General features: G+C 44.1%; 1 protein-coding gene across 1 annotated transcript in view; it reads left to right on the top strand.

The window, feature by feature from the left end:
• The window catches only part of LOC149862152 (tetraspanin-15-like), a 196014-nt gene that overhangs the window by 82801 nt on the left and 88472 nt on the right, over window positions 1-24741 (top strand). Inside the window, exon 5 of the mRNA XM_090052857.1 lies at window positions 8061-8156. Coding sequence (XP_089908983.1) covers window positions 8061-8156 — 96 coding nt within the window. The remainder of the gene's footprint in view (window positions 1-8060; window positions 8157-24741) is intronic.

The following is a 24741-nucleotide window of genomic DNA, read 5'->3' as shown; positions in this document are numbered from 1 at the left end:
GCACTCCAGGTGAGGCATCACCAGTGTTGAGTAGAGTGAAAGAATCACTTTTCTTGATTTGCAAGTGGCACTTCTTTTAATAGAACCCAGGATGCTGTTGGCTTTTTGGCAATGAGCACACTCTTGGCTTATAGGAGCCAACAGTGGTCAAAGAAGTTTTGCACAAGCTCCCTGTAGAGACAAGTCCATGTGACTACTTGTTGCATTATAGGAATTTCAAGAGCTAATTCTTCTGAACCATCATGAGGGATGGATTTGGCCGTGATGTTGTAGACATGCTTGCTGAGTTCCAGGAAGCTGGAGAAGGAGGACAGGGCTCCTTATTGCAATGCAACCCTTTTACATCTTTGGGAGCGGTCATAATATGTTTCTGCTGGTTACAGTGCAGTAGAGAGAACTCTGACTTGTTAGCTTTTGCGCTTAGTGGTGTCTGGCTTTGTGGGGCTGTGCAAGGTACAAGGCAGCAAGGAAGCAGGGCCTTCACCTTGACTCCAAAAGTTAGTTGTTGGTGATGGTTCCTAGCCCATTCCTTAGCAGAGATCATCCTCTGCCTCATGTAGCCCCTTTGGCATCAGATTCTGTTAAAAGGCGAAGGACAGCATGTGTCACAGGGAATGAGCTCCCTTCTCAGCTGTGCCGTGTTTATCTGTGCTATAAATAAATACCACAGACCTCAGTCTCCAGGGCTGCCTAGCTAATATTGTTCACCAGCGCTAACTTCATTTTGAAGAGAGTGGGGAGACGGAGAGAGAGACAGACTTCTATCTGCAAGGCATCACCGAGGTTCCTTGTTTCTCTGGCAGCTTTATGTCATGCTATTAATATCTAAGATAGGCTAATATGGAGGTTCCTTTTATTTATTTGTTTTTGACTTGCCATATACCAAGTATTGGCAATACCTTTCTGCAGAGATAGGACCCTTTTGTTACCATCTGTTCTATTACTATATATGGTACCAAGCTGCTTGTGTGTTAACATTGTGTGTCTACTGCTATAGTTTCATGAACAGCTGCATTGCCCTGACCTATGAATTCTTACCGAGATAAAGACTACTATCTCCTATGCGCTCTGTGTCTCAATTTGTGGACCATTGTTGCTCTTGCCTCATGAGCAATGGAAGGGAATGAACAGAAAAAGTTGCAAAATTCTTTTGGAATGGAATTGCAACCTTTCAGTTAAGCATGCAGATTGGATGCAACCGTTCGTGTGTAAGTGATGCCTTAATTTAAATTTAATGGGGGATACTAACATTTAATTAAAATCAAGCCATTGGTAAGACAGAACAGGGATTTGACAAGCAATGAATCTACTTGACCGAAAATTGCCACACTACACAAATCTGTATTTGGTTGTTTATTAGACTTGTAAAGAACAGGGTTTTTAATTGGATTTACTATTAACAAGCTAAGAAGAGAAAATCAGAAATAAATTATCCAGTGGAAAAAAAAGCACTAGGCACTTAATTATGCCAGTTGACATGTAAATGTGCTCATGGAATTGCAGATGATATAAGTTAGGTAGCTGCCTCTGTTGTTTTGTATCAAGCGACATGGAGAGTTTGTGCTGCTGGAATTGAATTATGTAGCTGTTAGCTATTTAACCACTGTCTTAAAGTCTAGATTTAATTACAAGCACTTGTAAATAGATTATTTTGCTTTCTGGGGAGTAAGAATCTTTCATCTGGGGAATATGTTCTTTCTAGAGTACCCACACTATAAAATTTTCTGATGCTGGTATGCTTGGTAAAGGTCACAGATGGCATTAGTCAGGAGAATGCATATCAGCTGGGATTGCTTTATCACATTAAAGGAGCAATTGTCTAATCTGTTGGTACAGTATGTTTATAAGAGCTCTTGAAGGTTGTTGGTGTGCTACCTGTATGAAATCTTGTCACCTGCATATGAGTTATAGTGCAGGCACAAGCAATAACACCAGACCATGCTCCATGCTGTGGACATGTCGGTGTGTTGGGACAAATGAGAGAGAGGGTAGGCCACTAGGTTTATTATATGTAGTGTATGGTTGCCAAAGGCACTTATAGTCGCAGCCTGAACTGATGTGTGCTTGCTATGGCAATCTTGATCGGCTTTAGACTTCTGAAGGTTTTTGCAGGTGATATCTTTTTTTGATAACTTTAAACTCCTTATCTGAATACTGCAGCACCAGGACAGACATGAACTCAGGGGTGAAAAAAAAGCGTTCTTGAGTTCTGAGGCTGATAAAGACCAAAATCTTTCAGTTTTGAAAAAAAAAAATGAGCTCAAACCAAAACTTCAAACTTATGGGCCTAAACAAGCCCCTGGTCAGCTTTAGGATAAGGATGAATCCGGACCTGAAATTTATAGGCCAGACTAAGCCATAGAAATAGAGAATCAAATTCTGTTTTCCCTACCAGAAACCACGTGCTCAGTTCAAACTGCCCGAAACTGAATCCAGGAATTGACACACGTGATCATGGGCCATCTCACAGCCGTCTGGGCTGGACCAGGATATAGAAAACATCAGCGTGGCAATGCCAACTGCTTTGATTTACCTGCATGAGTGTCCTAGGTTCTGTATTAACACTCTTGGTACCCACATTTCTGTTCCCTTTGTTGATACTTTGCGAGACCCAGTAACCCTCTGCACTCTGAGCAGTTACTTCACAGGCATCCTCAGGATGTACTTCACAGTTTTTCCACCCCCCTGAGAAGACAAGTGCCAAAGATGTAAATCCCCTTATATCTGTGTAGCTAGTGAGGGCACAGCCTATGCACATGGAGCTGTTCTAAAAATGGTCTTGATCATCCCAGGAAACCATCCAGGGGAGCCTTGGTTACACAGCACAAGCATGCTGGAAGCAACTCATTAAAACAGTAGGGGCAAAGCTGTCAGCTACGGCAAACCTACAGGTTATTCTTGTTTGTCTTCAAACTAATGATGGTCGTCAGAGAGGGGCAGCAAATGAGATAGCTCGGCATGTTGTTCAAAGGTGTGGAAAAGATCAGAATTAACATTTTAATAAACTTCTGCATGAATAGTTTCTTAAGACCCTCTCCACCAGTCTTGCTTTCTTTTTCCCTTCTCAGTAGGCTCTGTTTCCTATGGTGACATATCTTCGTTCACTTCTCTCACATCTTCCTTTTCAAATTTCTCTGGCATCCTTCTTCCCTATTCCCCAGCTCACCCATCCTTTGTAATTTGCATGTCAGAATCAATCCTGCAAGAACGATCCCCGCCCCAACCCCCCCAAAAACAGCCCAAATCCTCTTCTCATAATTAATATTTCTGAGTGTTTGTGCTTGCCAGTTTCTTGTCAGAAGCCAAACCACAAAATGACTCGGGGAGTAGTGCCTCTTGTCTGGCATTAGAGAGTGTGCTTTGAGCAAGCTAATAAGCTTTCCAAGCATCTGTAAGATGCATTTTATATTCGATTACTGCTTAATTTGAAGTGTCCAACATGTCAGAGTAACCTCAATGATACCCGCTCTAGGAATTGCTGGAAGAGTCCTCAACTGGCTACTACTTTCTCCCTTAACATAGCTTTGGGCACAATTAAATTACTGAAAGTGCTGGTTAAAGAGTGAAACATAGCGCTAATGCTCCAAAGGGGCCTCCTACCTCTTTGTAGCTCTGGCAGTATTTTACCAGATGCTAGGCCTGATGCCGGTAGGATTTGTGCAGTATGGCTCTGTGCAGGGCCAGAGACTGGGGGGAAAAAAGGGGTTGGGGAGAAGGTACAGGCTGCGGACAAAGCTCAGCATTTTCATGAGTTTTCACCTCAGGCTTATCTTTTTTCTTCCCCTGATGTAACAGTTCTTTTCTACCTCTACAGATGCAGCCTGCCTGAGGGTGTGTGGGGAGGTTAGTGACATGATACCCAGTAGGGCTGTGCAAAGCTTTGGTCCCTGATTCAATTCGACCTTTTTTGATGGCAGAATCTGCAAAACCAGATTGAATCATGAGACCCTTTAATCTCTCTGAATTGAATCGGAGCTCTCCAAATCAATTTGGAGAGATTCGGAAAGATTTGGCTATTTGGACATAGACATAGCTTTAAATGTTTTTTCTGTATACCTCAAGATAGCAGGCGGCTCGTGAATGCTGCAATGGTGGGGTGGATGGAGCGTCCTGCAGAAGCATTGGGGCCTCAAAGCACTTCTGATGCACTTCTGGATCCACCAGGGAGTGCACAGTGGGGCCTCCCCATGCCCCCCCGGCTCAGTGACTGGTGCCTTCTGGGTCTGGGGGTACCCGGGGCCCCCCCACAGCTGATTGCAGAGCCAAGGGAAGATGGGGGGGGCCCCCAGTGTGCTCCCTGGCGGATCCAGAAGTGGACCAAAAGTACTTCTGGCACATGGGGCAGTGGGGGCCACGCTTCTGTGGGACGTTCCATCTGCCCCAGCATCGCAGTGGTCACGAGCCACGCCTGGTACCTCGAGGTATGTAGAAAAAACATTTAAAGCCCGAATCAGCACTGAATCTTCAGGTTCAGATTCGGCCAAATCAAATCAGAGACAGTAATCTGAATCAACGAATCGAATCACTGTCCCCAATTCAGGCCAAATCTGAATCTAACAGGGCCCACTTTGCACACCCCTAATACCTAGTCATAAATTATATGTCCAAGCAGTTTTACTTTAATGCACCAAAAAGACTTTTAAAATGCCAGGAAATCCCACTCATGCAAACAGACTGCAGTGCCTGAAAGGGCAAATATCGTGGCACGTACATGTACCCCTTAATACTAAATGTATGAGGGAAAGCCTAAAGAACTGTCCACCTTTTTTTTCCGTGTGGGCTTCACCCGCAGGACTTAGCCACTTCTGTTTTAATGAAGAGAGACTAGGCAGGTAAATCATTTCAGTGCCCCAGTCTACAGTAGACGTGGAATATAAAAGACCTACAGTTAAACTTAGTTTTGGCATCTTTCCTCAGGCAAATGGTGCAGGTGGACCAGGACGGGACTTTCCCCAGGATAGCTAGGAGAGTCCAGTCTCCTCTTCCATGGGTGCTGTTCAAGAATGGCAAGCTTACATGAAAAATTTTGGCAGAGACCAAAAATTAACCAGAGATTAGCTTTTCTTCAGCTGCTCTTCCTTTTCTGACCCTCCTCTGGAAGGGCTATAGCTCTGCTGCTCCGACAGAGATGTTGTTGGGGAAAAAATCCTGGAGGACGAGTGGGTACAAACTTTCCAAGATATCTTAAGTTCTGATTCAGCTCTGCTGACCACCAGAGGAGATTATATTAGATGCAGTCTTTTTTGTTAACATTATTTGCTGGTGAGGTGTTGGGATGTTACATAATATTATCATGTCCTACCTGGAAAAAAAAAAACTAACGCATTTTTTAAACAAGTCTGTAATCTCCTCAGACAGTGCTGTGAGTTAGAAAGGAGACTGGCTCTCTCTCACATACCTTTCTCTTATGAACTCTTGCAAACTCACAACTCTTTGCTTTCAGGACTTTTTAGTAAATTGTTTTATTCCCTGGGAAGGCTTCCTCACTCTCCTCTATTCTTTAGCCCCTTTGCTTGTTTGTTTGCATCCCTTTCACTCCGTTCCCCAATTACTTCAGTCATGTCAAAGTGCCAGGTTGCTAGCCCTAGCAGGTGCCACTCTGTGTATCTGTGAAACAGCTGTCACACCACGTTGTTAGTCATTATCAGGACTTCGTCCTCTCCTTTGTCTCTTGTATGGGGACTTTGGTCCATCCAGGCCTGGCAGCCTTGGCAGACAAAGCAAAGGGCAGGCAGGGAGGTATAGATGCCAGTTCAAGCCAGTTGAGTACTTGCGTTTTACGTCCCATGAAAAGCTGCAGTTCAGGGAGGATGCATCCCTGGAGACTGCGGGGCATTACTGAACAGGTCCGATCCTGATGGGAGACTGCTGCTCATCTAACTCAGTATAGAATTGCATGCCTAATACCAAAAAGATGTAGGAAGAGAGGAGTTTTTGTCTGTTACACTCTGCCCACTAAAGATTTGTTGCTAACACGAAGCATAGGAAGAAAAGTTGGGGGTCTCTGCCACAAGCCCAGCCCTGTTCACATTTCAGGAATCCATTTAGTTTGAAAATTAAGGACATAGAAATAATTAGATTCTGGGCTGTTTGTTCTGAGTAGATAATCTGGGGTCTGCAGTGCAGATGGCCACCTGTCTGCTTGGTGTATGGAGCCCCCAAAAAACCACCATCCCTAACAAACAGAACCTCTTCTCGGGTATATGTTTCCGAAGAGAAGCTCTGTGAGCAGTTGAACCAATTCACTTACAGCACTCGGAAGCAGTTATTTGACAACTGTTCCTTTCTCAGAAGTGGGATGCTACCTCTCGCCCTACACGTTGTACCATACAGGTCCTTACTGCTTGATTTAAAGAAAGTCCTTAAGGTTCCAGTACACTCCAATACAAACTCCTATCAGCAGCATCACTTTGAAACACAAATGGGAAAAGGTGAACAATAAAATCAATCTAAGAAGATGAGAAAGGGGCTTTCAGGGTTGGGGGAATCTGATTTGGTACAACTAAGCATAAGCAAAAGGACAATTCTCAGGTCCCCTGCCTGTACAAAGGGCTGAAATCCCACTGTATTTTAGCGAATGCTAAAATAATCTGTTCTGTGGATGGGTTTCTTGACTGACACCAGCTACAATGCTTTTGGATTCCTCAATCAATACCTACATGCATCTTGCTAATAGAATATGAGGCAGGTGGATAAATAGTTTTTTGATTTACTAGAATCTGTGCTTATATAGAAAATGAAGGCTTTGTGGCTTTTTTGAAGAACCAGGTAATGCTGCCTGGAGTTGAGCACTTCTACAGGTCTCAGAAATCCCATTCCTCACAGCAAGTTCTGGTAGTTTCATACCTTTTGAAGGAGAAAAAAAAGAGTAAAGGAAAAAGGAGCACATGCCCCAAGGCCATTGCGAGTCAGTGGAATTTGGACCTTGGTTTATTCGGGCGAATTGAAATGCCAGCCCCAGGATAAGATTGTCAGAAGTCATTTTTGGAGAATGGGGCTCAAGGGTATTCATAAATGTTCTCCAGGGTGGGGGCGAGGTAGCGCTTTAAATAGAGAAGCTCCTAGAGCCACTCTAACTAAAGCACCATGGAGCATCTCATGTATCAGCATCCCTACACTTTAAAATGATGGCAGGGCCACTTTATCCAAAGCTCACTGAATAAGGTGCAGGAGGCTGCTGGAACATGGTAATTGGAATTACATCACATCGGAGCAGCCTTCCTGCTCTTGTATAAGCACCCTAAAAGTCCCATTGCCTTAGGGAGGGTTGAAAGTCTTACTTCTCCTCTTCTGTAACCCTGCAAAACAGAATGAGTATGCAGTATTTAAGATACACCGATTAGAGAGGGACATGCAAGTTTTGAGGCCCATCTAGATGTCTGTGCTAGAGGACTGTGTCCTAACCTTCTAGCATCTGAGTTGATAGCATGTATTGTGGGTGAATTCAAAATGATATCTGCTCAAGTTACCGAAGTGAGCTGCTGCCTTGTAAAGTTCAGCTTGTTTGAAAGATCAGGATTAAGAGACCAACATAAGAGCAAGAACACTGTCTTCTAGAGCAGACGTGGCTTGGGGTTATAAAAGGGTTGGAATGTCCTGTTGGGTAAAACACCCCAGGGCTAGGGTAGCTATTGACCTAGGCACCCTTGCCTGTGCAGATGTAGGGGTGGACTAGGAGCGGGAGTCAGTGTGCCGAGAAGCGAATTCTCATTTGCCTTCTAGTTTTTGAGGCTTTGACTTTGTTTTCAACCTTTTCTTCCCAACAATGATGAGAAGCTTTAATCTTCTTAAGTGAAAGATGAGAGTCTCAAGTAATCTCCAGTCCTTGGTAGTCAGAACATTGAGACACACACCATATATTGAGACTCCAGATAAAATTGCCAAGTGACAATGCTGCAGAATATATAAGGTCAACCCCTTAGACAGTGATACAGTAAGACAGAGGTCATTTGCTGTAATAAAAATCATCTGTATAACTTAATACATCTCTTTTTTTATCTTGCTGTCTTTTTTCAAGCATCTTCTCACAGCGTAACAGTTTCTCTTCCTTATTTTCCCAGATGAATACTGTCTTCCATTCCAACATCCAAGAGGGAATTAGACACTATTATGATGACCTGGACTTCAAGAACATTTTGGATTTTGTACAAGAGAAGGTTAGATTCATTGTGATTTGGGTTTACTTTTTTAAAAAAGACCAAAGTCTTAGAACGCTGTATTTGGATTTAGCACAGTAATTTGGTCTCAGTGATAGTTCAAGAAGAGCTACCTGGGTTTCATTAAAAAGCCACAAAATAATAAGGGGAAGGGATATTAATTGAAGAAGAAGTTACTGATTTCCCACTCTCCCCCTACCCCTTCTCCTAAGAATTGTCTCTCAAGACTATGAAACTGCAATTTCTGTGAACAAGAGAGAATTAAGATGTGGTTAACCTCTGTGCCGCATTCAAGCTGCAGTGGTTAGTTAGGATATAAGAAAATTTCCTGTCTTCTGGATTTCTTTTCTGTGTCCAGGGATGTCTCCTTTGGTCATTTCTTGTACTGCTTTCAATCCATTTTACTGTTTTTTGGTACGTCAGACCACTCCCACACAACCTTTTAAAGCTGGGAGTTATTCTGTTCAAACACCACTTTTGAGTCTAAACAGCCCTTATTTTCTTGTGAAATATGTTGCACCTAATTTACTTGATCAAGGGTTTTTATAGGGAGGGTTTGCATGCATGTGTGCCTGTGTGTGTATGCTCTGAGAGATTGCCTGGTTTTGAAGGTGTGTTTTGTTTCCAAGTGGATACGCTCTGCTAACTCCTCAGTGCTGTTTCATTTTTATCAGCTAAAATAGCTTTTCTAAAAAAAAAAGGGATCTGTTCTTTTCACTCAGCTTTGTGACTGTGGAAGATAATGTTCAGAAACAAAGCCGTACATGAGAAACCTACTTAAAAGCTGAGGTTTCCAAAGGTGGTGGGTACCACAGGTAAAACTGTAGTGACTTAATAACCCAAACCTTTTACCTCATTTAAACATTCCAGCCTGCCTTTTTAGTAATGACCAAATTGAAGTGACAGCAACCATGTGGACATATTAGGACACTTGGAACAGAGTACAGGCCAGGGACTAAGAGACCCCGATTCTGTTCTTTGCTGTTCCACTAGCCCTACCTGACAACTTTGGGCAAATCATTTCTTTCTGTATCTCCATTTTCCCCTCTGTGAAATGGAGAGGTTGGTACTGAGTTCCTTTGTAAAGCCCTTCCAGATCTACTGATGAAAGGGTCCTGTGTATATGTGGTGTAGTAACAGACTTTGCAAGTGCAATATTACACTTTCCTTCTCAGTGGACTTCAGTTAGAATAGCTTAATTGCCCTGTATTTCTTGGTTTGAATCCCACTTTGAATAGAATCTAAGCCTTTGTAGTCTATTTGTGTCATTGGCAAGCCCTTGCAGTCAAGCATGATTGTCTTCCATGTGTAACTTGGGTACGCGCAAGGGTGTGCCCTATCCTCAATCGGATGGGATGGGTAGGCAGGAGGGGGTGCTGTGAGAGGGATGCCGGAATTTAGGGTGGATCTGTTTTTCCTCTCGAGAGTTACCCCAGGCCCAAAGTTCTTAACTATATACAATGTATTTAGTTGCAAACATTTATATATATATAAAACTATTTAAAATAGATACAGGTACAGGTATACAAATATACATATAACAGTCTGTTAGCAAGACGAAGTCTGTCCCAGGGAGGGCACTCAGGTATGTACCTGTGCCCCAGACCCAGAAGAGGGGTGGATCCTGGGACAGTCAATCCAGCAAGTCTGTACCACAAGTGGGTTAGCTAATAGAGACATCCTTACAGAGCCCATTATACAGAATTAATATAAGACCAACAATAGCAATAGATACCAACTATGAAGCATAACTGTACCAGATATTAGACGCATCCTATCTGGGTTCCAACCACTTGGTCCCTCCAAGGGTCCGCAGAACCCTCCCCAGTGTGTATTTGGGGTCTCCTCCCCTCCTACCCTGGGGAGTGGAGGGTTTGTGGGGCCTTCTCCCCTGCCCACTCCTTCTAGGGTCCCTCGCCTGGGGACACCTCGCCTGTGGGACCTGGTTTCCCAGTAACTCACAGTCCTTCCACTCGAGCTATCGATCTGGCCTCTGGGTCCCTACACCATCTCAGAGCTTCTGGAGCTGTCAGCCTCGAGCTGGGGGCCCTTCCCTCTGGACACTGTGCCCTGCACTGGGCACCCTGGGAGCTCCTATGAGAGCCGAGCCTCCACTGACTCTGGTTCCCCGGCCTCACGCCAGGGGTCTTTCCCCTTCCCAGGAACTGCTCTGGGCACCGGGGCTCTTTTAGTTCAATGCTGCACCACACTGTGGGGCTCCAGCTATCTGGTCTAAAGCTGGGGGGGCTAACTTGAGCAGCTCCGAGCTGCTGTTAGTGTCGACTCTCTTTGCACCTGTGCATGGTGTGGGGCCCGAGCAGCCTCAAGCCGCCCCCAGGGCCGGCCCCCCGTGCACTGATCCACACACTGCTCCACCCAGCCACTTGCCGGGTTCGCAGGCTTGAGCTACCTCAAGCGGCACCCAGAGCCTGGGCGCTGTGTGCTGATCTGCGCACCGTTGAGGCTCAGGCAGGGTCCCGATGGTGGTCTCTCTGGAGCTCCTCTCTACTTGCCGCCCCTTGTCGTGTGACCCCTGTGCAGCTCACGTCACTACTTTTATTCCCTCAGGGGGCTCCACCCCCTGAAGTCCAGTGGACCTGCAGTTTACAGGTCCCAATTAGGTCCGGGCTCTCCTCACCCCCGACCTTTGGGGAAGGGGCAGCGCCAGCTCCTCTCAACTTTTCCCCGATTGGTGTTTGGGCTCCACCAATTGGAATTAAGTATTCTTGGCCCAAGACGCAGTGGGGGCTCAAGCGGGTGAGTCCGCCACAGATGATTGCTTTATCTGTGGGTCCGAAGATGACTGATGAGGCCGATCCAGGATTGACAGACTTTGTTGCAACTCCGGCACGTTTCCCTGTGGAGGGCGTGGCTCTGGAGTCAGGATTTGGTCCACGGCATGCTGTTTCTGCTGCTCCTGTGTTTCCATTTTCTCTGGTTGTTGTAAGGTTTCAAAGTATGGAGATCCTTGCAGCAGACTCTTCCTCCCTTTGGGGCAATCCTAGGTGATAGTCTCCCATGAGTGGATGTTGATGTTGCATTTTTTCAAGTTGGCCTTTAAGTTGTCCTTGAAGTGCTTCCTTTGCCCTCCTCTTGAGCGTATGCCTTGACTGAGCTGGAAGAATAAAACTTGCTCCAGGAGTCTGGAGTCAGACCTCCAGATGTCTGACTTGTGTATGAGTTAAATAGCCCATACAGTGCTCAGAAACTAAATATTTTAGGTCACTGTCCACAATAAGAGGGATATAGTTTTTGGTGGCATACAGGGACATAAATAATTCTGCCTACATCGCTAGTCTCACAGAACCAAACTTGCAAGGTGGTATCTACCTCACGAAAAAGAAAGACTTCATGTTACATGCAATATAGTTTGTGCTGTGTGTTTTACACCTGCTATTCAAGCTTTAAATTGAATTAAAATATGCCTTCATATTCCCTGTCAAGCAGCCTTTGTCTTTTAACTGTTCTACCCACACGTAACTCCCCAGGCTCCTAATCTTAATCAAAGCCTCTCTCTTCAGGTACAGTAATAAGCCAAATGAACTGAATAAGCCATAAAATGATATGCTTTGTCATAAACACAAAGTTTCATTTATGTGCAAGTTAAAACCTTGAGTCTGAAGAGAGGCTGTTTTATGCTGTTTGCAGTAAGTTATGGTGTAAACTGTACTTTTCTCACCTGGTGTTTCAGGTGATGTTCTGCTGAAGAAGTGTGTTTTAAATGCACAGTGATGAAACATTGCAGGCACAAACTTTGGATCTTGGCAGAATGTGCATCTTTTATGGTCTAGTTTGACTGCCAACATCCTCTCTATACTCAATTAATCTCCTAGCTGTTGAGTGCCAGATTGCTTAAGACAATTTTTTATTTAATTCTACAGGGGAAGGGGGGAAAAAAAAGACTGCAACTGGAATGGAGATTTCTCCTGTCTGAATTTGTAGTTGGATCATTCTTGTCCGGTTTTGTTGTCTTCTGCCATTTCTTTTGGCTAACATTGTGAATTTTTGTAAAGCATTGCTGTGTATGTCTCCTTTGATGTGGATGCATTTCATTAATAGGAAAGTTAAATGTCTGGGATTGCTTTGGGTAGGAGCGGATAAATGAGTGGCCTGTTGTTAGAATATTTTCTGAGTCTAGATACAGTGGCTGCTACTTAAAAAGCATCTATCTGCTTGCTGTTTCTCTACCAAAGAGCAACTTAATGTACCCGGAACAGGATGAATTGCTTTAACATTAACTCCAGGAATAAATATTAAATTCTAAAAGGGTGGCCTCTGTCATAGGCAGACTTGTCACGTAGCTGTCATTTGCAAATGTTGTAGAGTCTGTAGCATGAGCACCCTAGCATGAGTTTAGATACTATGCAGAATTTGTGTCACTGTGTTTCCAGTTTAACAGAAAATATAGCTAATTACCATGGTTTGAAAGATAAAAACCATGTGTATGAAGCAAGAAATATATTATTTGTGTACTTAGGAGGCTGATGAAATGAAGTTCTTAGGCCCGGCTGTGAAAAGTGGTTTGGAAATTCCCTTTCAGGATCAGGCCTGAGAGACTGGAGACAGAGTGGTTTTTTGGTGAGGAATGGGCCCCCACAGGGAGTTGGGTTTTGTTGTCTTTGATCGATTCTGGTGTGCAGTTTGTGGCGGTACTGGAGATAGTTGGCAGATTTTGTGTTTTGAGCTGTAGGAAGGTGTCTTCTGGTGATGAGGTTAGGTTAGCAAGGTTCGGTGCTTATTTGAATTTATAAACCATTTTCAGGATCGGACCTATGAGCTGCACTTCATCAGCCTCCTAGGGAGTAGCTACAGAAACTCATGGACTCAGTCTAGACAGTGGAGCTCTCACACACTGACTCCCCAGGTACCTCTCCACTTCTACCTGTGCTGCTACATCCCCCTTCCTCCCCCACCCCAGCCTGTCCCTCACCCCCTGACGCCTCCATTTCCACTTTCATTGACTGGCTTTCTTGCCTGCATTGCGTGCCAGGCCAGCCTCTGGCTTCTTCAGTATTCCTTCCATCCAGGACCAGCACACACACAGACCAAATGCAGGTGCTTCCTCAGCCTGACAAAGGGTTTTTCAACCCGAAAGCTTGTTAAGATATATTTCTCTAACTATTCAGGGATTTTTTAATAATAAATATATAGACATAAAAACACAACATAACCCATCACACACCACAAATAACACATCATTTATATATCTAAAACAACATCTCTGTTTCTTCCATTCAATTCTTTTATAAAAATTGTCATGTCATTAACCATAAGCCGCTTAGCTCCTTCAGACAATCAAGGAAAACCCCTCTCCATAAAATCAGAACACAAACCTTCACTGTCCCAGCTTTCTCTAACTATTCAGTTGTTCTGCTAAAAGATACCAGATTAGATTGACCCAAAGAACCTTGTCTGCCAGTGCCTTGTCCTTAGCCCAGCACGCCTAGCACCTGACCAGAAGGAGGCAGGGCCCTGGGCACATCTAACCCCAGGGCTGAGGCTGGCAGGGAGAGCTCTCTGGCAGTTCCTAGAGAAGAACCTTGTGGAGAAAACACACACTCACGCTCACACAGTGAGGGCATGCCTTAACATGCATGCTGGAGAAGAAGCTCCTGCAGGAGAAGAGACAAGGGCTCTGCCACAGTTTGGCTGCCTGAGATGGTGCTGGTACTACTGTGCTAGTGCTGCTAACTAGGACTGGGCGAAGCTTCGGGTGATGATTTGGGCAGTCTCCGGTGGCTGCAGCAGGACAATGACTCAAATCACCAAATGTAATTACTGTCCCCCGAATTGGCTGAATCTGAAGTGAATACTAGCCACTTTGCACAAGCCTATTGTTCACTCACTAACTTATTTTAAACCTCTTGTCAGTTAAAATGGTGGACCGGAATGAGGCTGTAGGGGAGGAGGAGACCTCGTTGGGGAACATTATTGTGTTATGTAGATGCCCCAGTGCCGGTGAGGAGGGTGCGCCTTAACACAGACACGGTCACCCATGTCACAAGTTTTACCTGTCAACAGCCTGAGATGCAGTTTCCCAGAAACCCCTGTGCCTATCTCCTTGAAAGCTGACAGACTTCATGGCCTCAGAAGGGGCAACCATCTCTGCAAGTTTCATCCGAATAAGGCAAGAAATGTAAAAGTTATAGGCAGTTTTGTACTTCCCCAGTTTCGACAAAACGAAATGGAACAGCAGTTTCAAAATTAAATGAAACTCGAAACAAAACACTGTTCCCATTGAAACAGTGAAATGGAAGTCGAAACAGAATGGTGTTCCATTCACACAGCCTTAATAGTTACCTACCGTGAACTATCCCAAGACTCCCACTCCGCAGGAGCTTTTTCCCTTCCTTGGGTACTCAGTCTCCTTCTTCAGGGGAGGGTGATACTTTACCAACCAAAAGGCAATGGTCACTTTGGCATCAGTCATCTGCTGCTTTAGGTCCTATATTTGTGTCACTGGGAAGCCTCGCTCCACGCAGATGGACACACACACAAAATCAAACTCTCCTCAGAGTTTCATGCATATCTTACAATGGCCCAAGTTTTTTTTAATAGACATTACCATGATACATACACAACACCAATATCAGGCATCCCAACACATACCTCAAAGATGCTTCCACTCGCTCCAAACTCACTTGTGCAGCAGGCACACACCCAGCCTCAGGTGCAAGCCCTTCTTATAGGTCCTAATCATGCCACCTCAGCCAATCACTCTCTTGGCCAATCATTTTATCTGAGGTGCTGCCAATCTCTTATCAGTCGTCAGTTGTCCCAGTCAAACCTTTGATCACCTTGGCTCAGGCATCGAATATATAGTACATGTACACTAGGTTTTTGGCCTGAACACTTAGTCATGGACATAGACTAAACTGTGCATGCTCAGGTGTCAAAACTAGGTCATTGCCTCATCATAGGTGAGGAGTTCATCTTCTCTGGAACCTTGTAATCCTTTTAACTTAGAGAGCAAGTGTGGCACTATGTTGATTTCTACTCCAATTAACTTCTGCGTAAAACTCCAAAACTTTTACATAGAAGTTAAGTAATGGAGTAAGACTACTAAACAGGCTGGGGGATGCACCACCTTGCAACCTAAAGTAGATGAAGCTTTCTTCAGACAACTAGCAAAAGTTTCCTGATAACAGACCCTGGTTCTCATGGGGGATTTCAATCACCCTGACATCTGCTGGGAGGGCAATACAGTGCACAGACAATGCAGGAAGTTTTTGGAGAGTGTTGGAGACAACTTTGTTGTGCAAGTGTTGGAGGTGCCAACTAGAGACCATGGTCTTTTGTTGCTCGCAAACAGGAAAGAATTGGTGGGGGATGTGGAAGTGGATGGCAAGTTGGGCAGCATTGACCATGAGATGATTGAGTTCAGGATCCTTACGAAAAGAAGGAGAGCAACAGAGTATGGACTCCCTCAGGGAACTGATGGGAAGGAACCCCTGGGAGGCCAGTCTGAGTGGAGAAAGGTGTCCAGGACAGCTGGTTGTATTTTAAAGAAACCTCCCTGAGGGTTCACAAACAAACCATCCCAATGCATAGGAAGAATAACAAATATGGCAGGCTTGGCTTAGCAGAGAGCTCTTCAGTGAGATTAAACACAAAAAAAGAAGGTTACAAGAAGTGGAAGGTTGGATGACTAGGGAAGAGTATAAGAACATTGCTCAGGCATGCAGAGATGAATTCAGGAAGGCCAAAGTGCAACTGGAATTGCAGCTAGCAAGACATATGAAGGGTAACAAGAAGGGTTTCTACAAGTATGTTAGGGATAGTGTGGGTCCCTTATTGAATGGGGAGACAACCTAGTGACAGATAATGAGGAAAAGGCTGAAGTGCTCAATGCCTTTTTTACCTCCGTCTTCACAGGCAAGGCCAGCTCCCAGACTACTGCACTGGGCAGCACAATTGGTGGAGGGGGTAAGCAGCCCTCAGTGGTGAAAGAACAAGTTAGGGACTATTTAGAAAAGCTGGATATGTACAAGTCCTTGGGGCTGGATGCAGTGCATCTGAGTGTGCTGACAAGGTTGACTGATACGATTGCAGAGCTGCTGATCATTATCATTGAAAAACTGTGGCAATTGTGGAGGTCCCAGACAACTGAAAAAGGGAAAATATAGAGCTGATCTTTAGAAAAGGGAAAAAGGAGACTCCAGGGAACTACAGGCCAGTCAGCCTCACCTCAGTCCCTGGAAGAATCATGGAGCAGATCCTCAAGGAATCCATTTCTAAGCACTTGGAGGAGAAGAAAGTGATCAGGAATGGTCAGCATGGATTCACCAAGGGCAAGTCATGCCTGACCAACCTGACTGCCTTTCATGATGAGATAACTGGCTCTGCAGATGTGGGGAAAGCAACGGACATGATATACTTTGACTTTAGCATGGCTTTTGTTTTGGTCTCCCACAGCATTCTTGCAAGCAAGCTGAGGATGTATGAGTTGGATGAATGACTGTAAGGTGGATAGAAAGCTGGCTGGATTGTCAGGTTCAGTGGGTAGTGATCAATGGCTTAAGATCTAGCCGGCAGCTGGCATCAAGTGGAGTACCCCAGGGGTCAGCCTTGAGGCCAGTTTTGTTTGCTATTTTCGTCAATGATTTGGAAGATGGGATGGAATGCACCCTCAGCAAGTTCACAGGTGACACTAAGCTGGGGGGTGTAGTAGATACACTGGAGGGTAGGGCTAGGATTCAAAGTGACCTAGAATAATTGGAGGATTAGGCCAAAAAAGATGTTATGAGGTTCAACAGGGACAAGTGGATGGAGGATGGGATTCACCTCCAAGGAGGAATATTCTGCACTGGTCCAGTCCTGCAGGGAGCAAACCAGGAAAGCCGAGGCTGCGACCGAACTCCAACTAGCTTCAAGTATCAAGGACAATAAAAAGTCCTTTTTCAGATACATGGGGAGCCAGAGGAAGAGCAAGGGCAACATTGGACCCCTGCTAAACCAGATGGGACATCTGACAACTGATGCCCAGGAAAAAGCTAACCTATTAAACGGGTACTTTGCGTCGGTCTTTCATCAGTCCCATGGGACGCCCATGCCCACTATAGGACTGGGATGTCCAAATGAGGGAGATCCCCTGCCCTCCATCAGTGCTGACCTTGTGAAGGAAAAGTTTGAGAGGCTGGATACCTTGAAGTCAGCCGGCTTTGACAGTCTACACCCCAGAGTACTCAAGGAGCTGGCGAGCATCAAAGCCCAGCCTCTGGGATGGATCTTCAAGAACTCCTAGTGCTCTGGTGTACTGCCCAAAGACTGAAGAAGGCCAATGTGGTGCCCATCTTTAAGAAAGGGAGGAAAGTGGATCCAGCAAACTACAGGTCCATCAGACTGACTTCTATCCCGGGGAAGATCTTAAAAAAGTTTATTAAAGAGGCCATCCTTAATGGACTGGCCAACACCAACATCCTGAGGGATAGCCAGCATGGGTTTGTTGCAGGTAGGTCTTGCTTGACCAATCTCATTTTCTTTTACAACCAGGTGACCTATCACCTGTGCAAGGGAGAAGAGATTGATGTCATATATATTTATTTCAAAAAAACCTTCAATCTGGTATCCCATGATCACTTCTTGGTGAAACTGGCCAACTGTGGCCTTGGGTCCACCATGATCCGCTGGCTGGGAAACTGGCTCCGTGGTCGGACCCAGAAGGTGGCGGTTGATAAAAGTCAATCGCCATGGTGCCCTGTGACTAGTGAGGTCCCCCAAGGCACTGTCCTTGGATCCATATTGTTCAATATCTTCATTAATGATGTGGACATTGGAGTCAGAAGCAGACTGGCAATATTGTATTTCAGCACAGGAAAGAGTATGGCCAGCATGGCCACAAATGCCATGGCTTTGTGGAGCAGAACTGCAAGTCCGAAGGCTCTGCTATCTGGTAGTTTCTAAAAGTAATATCTGTCTAGACTTAGGACATCTGTGTCAGTGCTGTACTTGCTTGTTGGATAAATGACTGTCAGACACCTTTTCCCAAGTTCTAAATTCAAAATAGTCTAAAGCTCATTGGATCTTGTGATTAAGGCAAAAAGCTTGGAGATGGCATCTGGTTCTGCTTCAGACTGGGCAAACTTATAAAAAGCCTTTCAGGTCTGTTTAGACAATGGTGCTAATTGTAGATACCAACCACTGTGTAGTACCTGCAGGGATCAGTTTTGCTCCTTGAGTGTTCAATTTTGGGGTTCTTTTAATAAAAACAAACACACAAAAAACCTAATTTTAATTTCATTAAATAACGGCTAGATTTAAATGCTTATGCTGCTACTAAACCAAAAAGAAAGATTTGTCCCTTTCAGGTGAACTTTTAACGTTATGACCTCGGTGGGGGTGGTCCTTTTCTTCTTCTTTGATCATGAGTTTGAGTTTTATAATTATGCGAATTTGGTCTGTTGCTTTCAGCAGAAGAGATATAATATTATAAGGGAGAACAGGCAAATTACATTCCAGTTACTTCAAAGTGAAGACTGAAAGGACAACATATTTGTCTTTCCTTCCCCTTTCTTCACTTAAATTTTATTTTGATACATGGGGTTGTTGTGTTCTTGACCAAAGGAATTAATCAAACTGGGGAAAGAGATGTAATCTACCAAAGGTCTCACAATAGGGTAGAGACTCGAAATGGATTTTAATCTTTGAAAAGGTTGCACCAAAATTCACTAGGAGGATGCAATAATCCTGGCTGCTCTTTTTTCCAATACAAATGAGACATCCTGTTTCGGGTAGTTAAAAATACACTTGGAGAGGTCACAAATAATGCTTAACAAAGGTTAGCACAAACTTCTAGCCTTGAAACTAAACAGATTTGTTTGGGGGGAAGTTTCCAGATCCTAAATAAACAAGAGTATCCTGTACCATTCCTGTAATCTAACCACTTGGAGACACATGTGCAAGAATGCAAATGACACAACAGTTTTCCTTTCAAAACTACTTGAGTAAAATACTCACCTAAATGTCTCTTCCTTCTTAGAAATAAAGAATCATCAATTTCTACAAAGTTCCTGTTAAGAATAAAGACAATAGCTACAAATTCTTTTCTTGTAACAAGGCATGTAACTGCGCAAGAAAGCATTGCTAAATGTTGTTACACTTATTTTTACACACATTTATTATACTTATTTTTACACATATTTTTAGTGACCTGTTCTTACTAGTTAAGGAATAATATGCAATTACAGTACTTACAATAGTTGCTATTTTATACATGAATGAATAGTAATAGTGAATGTAATATCAAAGAGCTAGGATTAATCAGAAACCGTTCTTCTTTTTGTCGCTACTGTGTTTTTGCAGTTGTCTGGGGTAATGTCTAGAATAGTCTACTTGGAGTTAGGATCTTAGGCTAGCTACAGATGTTACACTTAACATGCGTTAAGGGTGCAGAAAGCTCTTTAAAGCTGTAACAGAAGAGAACAGTTGTTATAACATTTAAAGCACTTTAAAAATCACAGATCCTGCTCTAAGAGCATCTTTATACATTCTCTGGGGTGGTGGGGGGGTGCACTTTAGTTAGAATGGCTCCAAGAGCTGCTCTAATTAAAATGCCCACAGCATCGTGTGTATTCAGCTTTAGTTAAAGTGTCCCCGCCACCATTTTGAAGTGCAGGGATGCTGAATATGCATGACGCAGAGGCTCCTGGAGTGCACTAATTAATATGCTCCAGCACACTCGATTAATTGAGTCTCCTCCAAACATGCTCATTAGCATACACCAAAGCAGACAGCTGGCATGTGTGTAGGTGCCCTAGGTTTACCCCCAACTGTTGTGGTATTAGACTAAAGCACTTTATGTTAGAACGCGTTATCGAATGTCTGTACCACATCATAGTGCTGTAATAAAACTGGAAGCTGTTGGAAATTAGAATCAGATTGAATGGGACTTACTTATATTTAAAGGCAAGATGGGGTAACTTAAAGCAAAATGGAAGAAAAAGAATGTATAAACTTTCGAACTGGTGGTTACTTATATGAAGTTTCACGAAGTTGCAGCTAAATATGATACCATTAGTACTACTTGAAACCCCTATCCAGAAACTGAGTTAAATAGTTCTGTTGGTATTATACATTTTAGCTGACAGAGGTAAATGAGTTGGAGTCCAGTAAAAAAACTTGAACAGGTGGAAAGATGAACTTTGAAGCTTGAATAGACTGGGAGGAATGGCTCATGAAATGGCATCTGGCCTCTCCAACTGAGAAGTTCAGCATCAGAAACCAAATATGTCAGCCCCCAAACACTTGATTTTATGCAGGAAAGTGTCATAGAATGGTATCAATGTCTTCTGGGGTTAGATCAAAGCAAGTGAATGGTGTATAAAATGAGGTATAAAAAGGGATACCAGCACCCGGATAAGTGTCAGTCATTTCTTTTCAAGTCCATTAAGTTCCCAACCTTTGAGTAGCCCTGATTGGAACCATGTAAATGCCCACCCACTTCAAGCAAGACACAAACAATTGTTTGATATGTCTCTCCTGAGAGAGTAATTTTTCTTTAACACTATGTCCTCTACAGACAACAAACTTCAGGGCTTAGACCAGTGAGGGCCAACCTTCTTTGGCAGGTATGCCACAAGATAATCCCTGTGTCCTGCCCCACCCCGCAAAGTGCCACTCTGATCCCCTTCCCCCTGCCCAATCTGCTACACTGCTTTCTGCTCCTTGCTCTATTCCCTAGATTCATAAATGTTTGGGATGGAAGGGGCTGCAGTAGATCATCGAGTCTGACCCCCTGCCCTGGGCAGGAAAGAGTGCTGGGGTTAGAGTAGCCCAGCTGGGTGCATGTCTAACTTCCTCTTGAAGACCCCCAAGGTAGGGGAGAGCACCACCTCCTTTGGAAGCCCATTCCAGATTTTGGCAACCCTTACCATAAAGAAGTTATTTGTAGTGTCTAACCTAAATCTGCTCTCCATCAGTTTGTGGCCATTCTTCCTAGTTATGCCAAGAGGTGCCCTAGTAAACAGAGCATCTCCTATTCCTTGCTGCCCCTCCTCACTCCCACCCCTGATGAATTTGTAAGTGGCCACAAGATCACTTCTCAGCCTAGTCTTGCAGAGGCTGAAGAGATCCAGGCCCCTCAGTCTCTCCTTGTAGGACTTTGCATTCAGGCCCCTAACCATATGAGTGGCCCTCCTCTGAACCCCCTCAAGGTTGTCCAAATCCCTCTTGAAGTGCGGTGCCCAAAACTGGACACAATACTCCAACTGTGGCCTGACCAATGTTGCTTAGAGGGGAAGCATCATCTCCCTGGACCTGTTTGTCATGCACCTGCTAATGCATGATAAGGTGCGGTTAGCTTTACTGATCACTTCATCACATTCGTAATTAATGTTCATCTTGGAGCCAGCTATGACTCCGAGATCCCTTTCCACTGCTGTGCTGCTGAGAAGGTCTGTAAGTGTGTTGGTGATTCCTTCTCCCTAGGTGCAGCATTTTGTACTTGTCTTTGTTGAACTGCATCCTATTCTGTTCTTCCCAATTTCCAACCTGTTCAGATCTGCCTGGGCTTACACCAGTGAGGGCCAACCTTCTTTGGCAGGTATGCCACAAGATAATCCCTGTGTCCTGCCCCACCCCACAAAGTGCCACTCTGATCCCCTTCCCCCTGCCCAATCTGCTACACTGCTTTCTGCTTTCTGGATTCATTCCCTACCCTCTGGTGTGTTAACTTAACCCCATAATTTAGTATCATCTGCAAATTTGGACAGAGTGCCCTTCTCTCTCCCTCTCCACTCTGCTGTGTGGTTCCTGCAGCGACTGCTTGTGCCATTTGTGGAATGCGTACCGTGGGTTGGCCACCCATGGTTTAGATGCTGGGCCCAAAATCCTACTGAAAAATGCCTTGAGAAGAGCACACACTAACTACAGATGCTTCCTCAGCTTGATGAAGGGTATTTATATCCAAAATCTTGCAAAGAAGTTTTTTTCCAACTATTTGAGTTGGTCTAATAAAAGATATCAGATTTACCCAAAGAACCTTGTCTGTCTTGCAAAAGAGAAAGCTTTGCTGGAGATCAGACACTGGGAGGTAACGAGTGCTATCATGCAGAATGACACCAGGGACAGCTGAATTAGGAGAGAGACCATTCCAAACTACTCTTGGGAAATAAATATTGCTGAAAGATTCCACTGAGAATTTCTGTGTTTGGAAGAAAATCAGAATCTCTCCTTGGAGAGCAGAAATATTGCTTTCCCTGAAATAACAGACAAATTACAATCCACATCTTTGTTCCATAAATCCTGAGTCCCGTGTTCATAGAGCTTTGGGGGTTATACACAAGCAGTCACTTAAATTTTTGTGTGTATTTTACAATCCTGATTTCAGCTAATATCAGGGAAGACCCTGCTCAGGAGGAGAGAGAGAAAAGACTGCACTTGAGCAGTTTAATTTTTTTTTTCTCCTAGGAGCAAAAATTGCACTATAAGGTTTATACCTAATGCATTGGCACCCAATTTCTTTCGTTCCTGATTCTTCTGCTTGTTTCCAAGCAGAGGCAACTGTAATGAGGAGATACTGTTTGTGTCTTGTCTGTAAAGGCATATCACCTATTTTACTTAAGAGTTCTTTTAAGCCATAAGCAGGGAAGCTTTTTCAGCTGAGACCAGCACGCTGTGTAAGAACCAGTACCCAGCAAATACATTGTCAAGGTTTAGCTGGAAGGCAGGCTTGTCATGTGTTACCATATGTGAACATGGATGGTGGGAAAATGCTTGTCCAAATGCATGTGAGCCTGTTGAACTCAGGCTTGCATGTGCAACTGTGAATAAAGTATAAAACTTATGTTACATTTTGAGCTGTGCTCTTACATGTCCACTTCAGGAAGGAAAGTGCTAAAGAGAGTCCTCCAATACAATAACACAAATGCTGGGACCTGAATGATCTTGCATCCAACTTGTCCACTGTATATCCACTGTTCCTCTCTTATTTTATACATATGCTTTTGCTTCCATGTGGCCTGTAGCCCATCCTGCATTACTCAGCTCACTCTTTCAAACAGCTGTACAAATACTCACCACCCAGCATGTTTCTAGGCTGCAGGGCTCTGAGTATTGCCACGGGCATCATTATGGGGGAAGCACATACAATCTGCACATACATGAGACAAAGTCGAAGAGGTTGGGGATCCACCAGGCTAGTGTACAAAATGTAGGCCGCTGCAAAAGTGAAGGATAACAACTTCCCAGCTACCTGCCCCTACTGCAAGAAGTTTAAGTGGCTTCTTGCTACCATGTCAGTTCCAAAGCCCAGAGTTATGCTTCACCTACTTTCACAGATTTCATAGACATCAGGGCTGGAAGGGACCTTGGGAGATCATTGAGTCCAGCCCCCCGCCCAAAGGAGATGGGGCTTAATGACTAGACTGGGCATGACTAGGCCTTGGGGTTATGCCAGGAGAAAGGGCATGGTCCCAAAAACAGGTGACAGGACTAGAAACCCAGGATCATATTGATCAGCCAACGTGTTAGTACATCTCCTAGATCTGAATCAACCCAGGAAACAAGTTGGAGAAAGAGATCATATTCTGCCTACCACTTTCTAGAGCAGCTCAACAGCTTCCTCCATCAGTCCTATGCACTTGCAACACAAATGTGAGCATGCATATGGTAACAGGACAGGGAAAGCACAGTTGCAGAAGAGGGGCTGGGAATGGGAACAGAACAGTGATGCTGGGGAAAACTGGGACTTTCTTCAGCCTGCTTAAATGTAAGGGTGGTGTTGAGTGGAATAAAAGGATTGATCTAAATGTTGCCTTCTTATAACAGCTGCACTGTGGGTGTGAGTGAAAGATAAATAGCCTTAGGTAAAAAAAACCACACATTACATATATTACACCATCAACAATAATTGAGCAATGCATTTAGGGCACATGTGCACAGTAATTATCAGGTAATTCACTGGTTAATTGTGTAATAAACTTAGACTGGTCACATGTGCAGTGTAATTTATCACACCATAAAAATGCCTATCCAACTAGAAAAAAAGCCAGTCAGCTACAAGCTTAGTGCTTGAAAATGTGTAACAACTCTACAGCTGGTTTCTGTCCAGCTTGAATTTGAACCTGAGGCAGGGCCCTTAACTTCTAGCCCTTGATCTTCCTGTGTGTCACAAACACTAAAATACTTTCCTGCACTGAATTTATATTCTGTATTTTCTGTGTTTCCAAAAGCAGCAGTCACACTCACTGTGGGCAGGAGAGAGAATATACACATTTTAATTCATTTTCCCACTGTCGCTAATGTAAATTGTTACTGGTTTGCCTTCATCACAATTATTGAGAAACTCCAGGCTTTGTTTTTCTGTTTCTAAATTTGCTAGCATTTAGAACTTATTGATAGGTGTGGCTTTGATCATCCCAGTGAGAGCTCTCTCCTGTGCAAACTAATTTGCACTGCATAAATACCTTTCTGAACGCTGCTTGAGTTACCCAATTTCAGCTTGGATGTTGCTTGATTGAACAGCTGTCTTCCTTTCCCCCATTTTAAACAGTATTTTCTTCTTCACAAAATCAAGGCCTTCCTCGCTCCATGTGCATTTTTTCCATTGCATTGTAGGCAGTGGTTGTAGCCTAAGGTACTTTGTTAG

The sequence above is a fragment of the Crocodylus siamensis genome, chromosome 6, assembly GCF_052110815.1.
Source record: "Crocodylus siamensis isolate JL-2025a chromosome 6, ASM5211081v1, whole genome shotgun sequence".
NCBI lineage: Eukaryota > Metazoa > Chordata > Crocodylia > Crocodylidae > Crocodylus > Crocodylus siamensis.
This window is presented reverse-complemented; position numbering and strand designations above follow the sequence as displayed.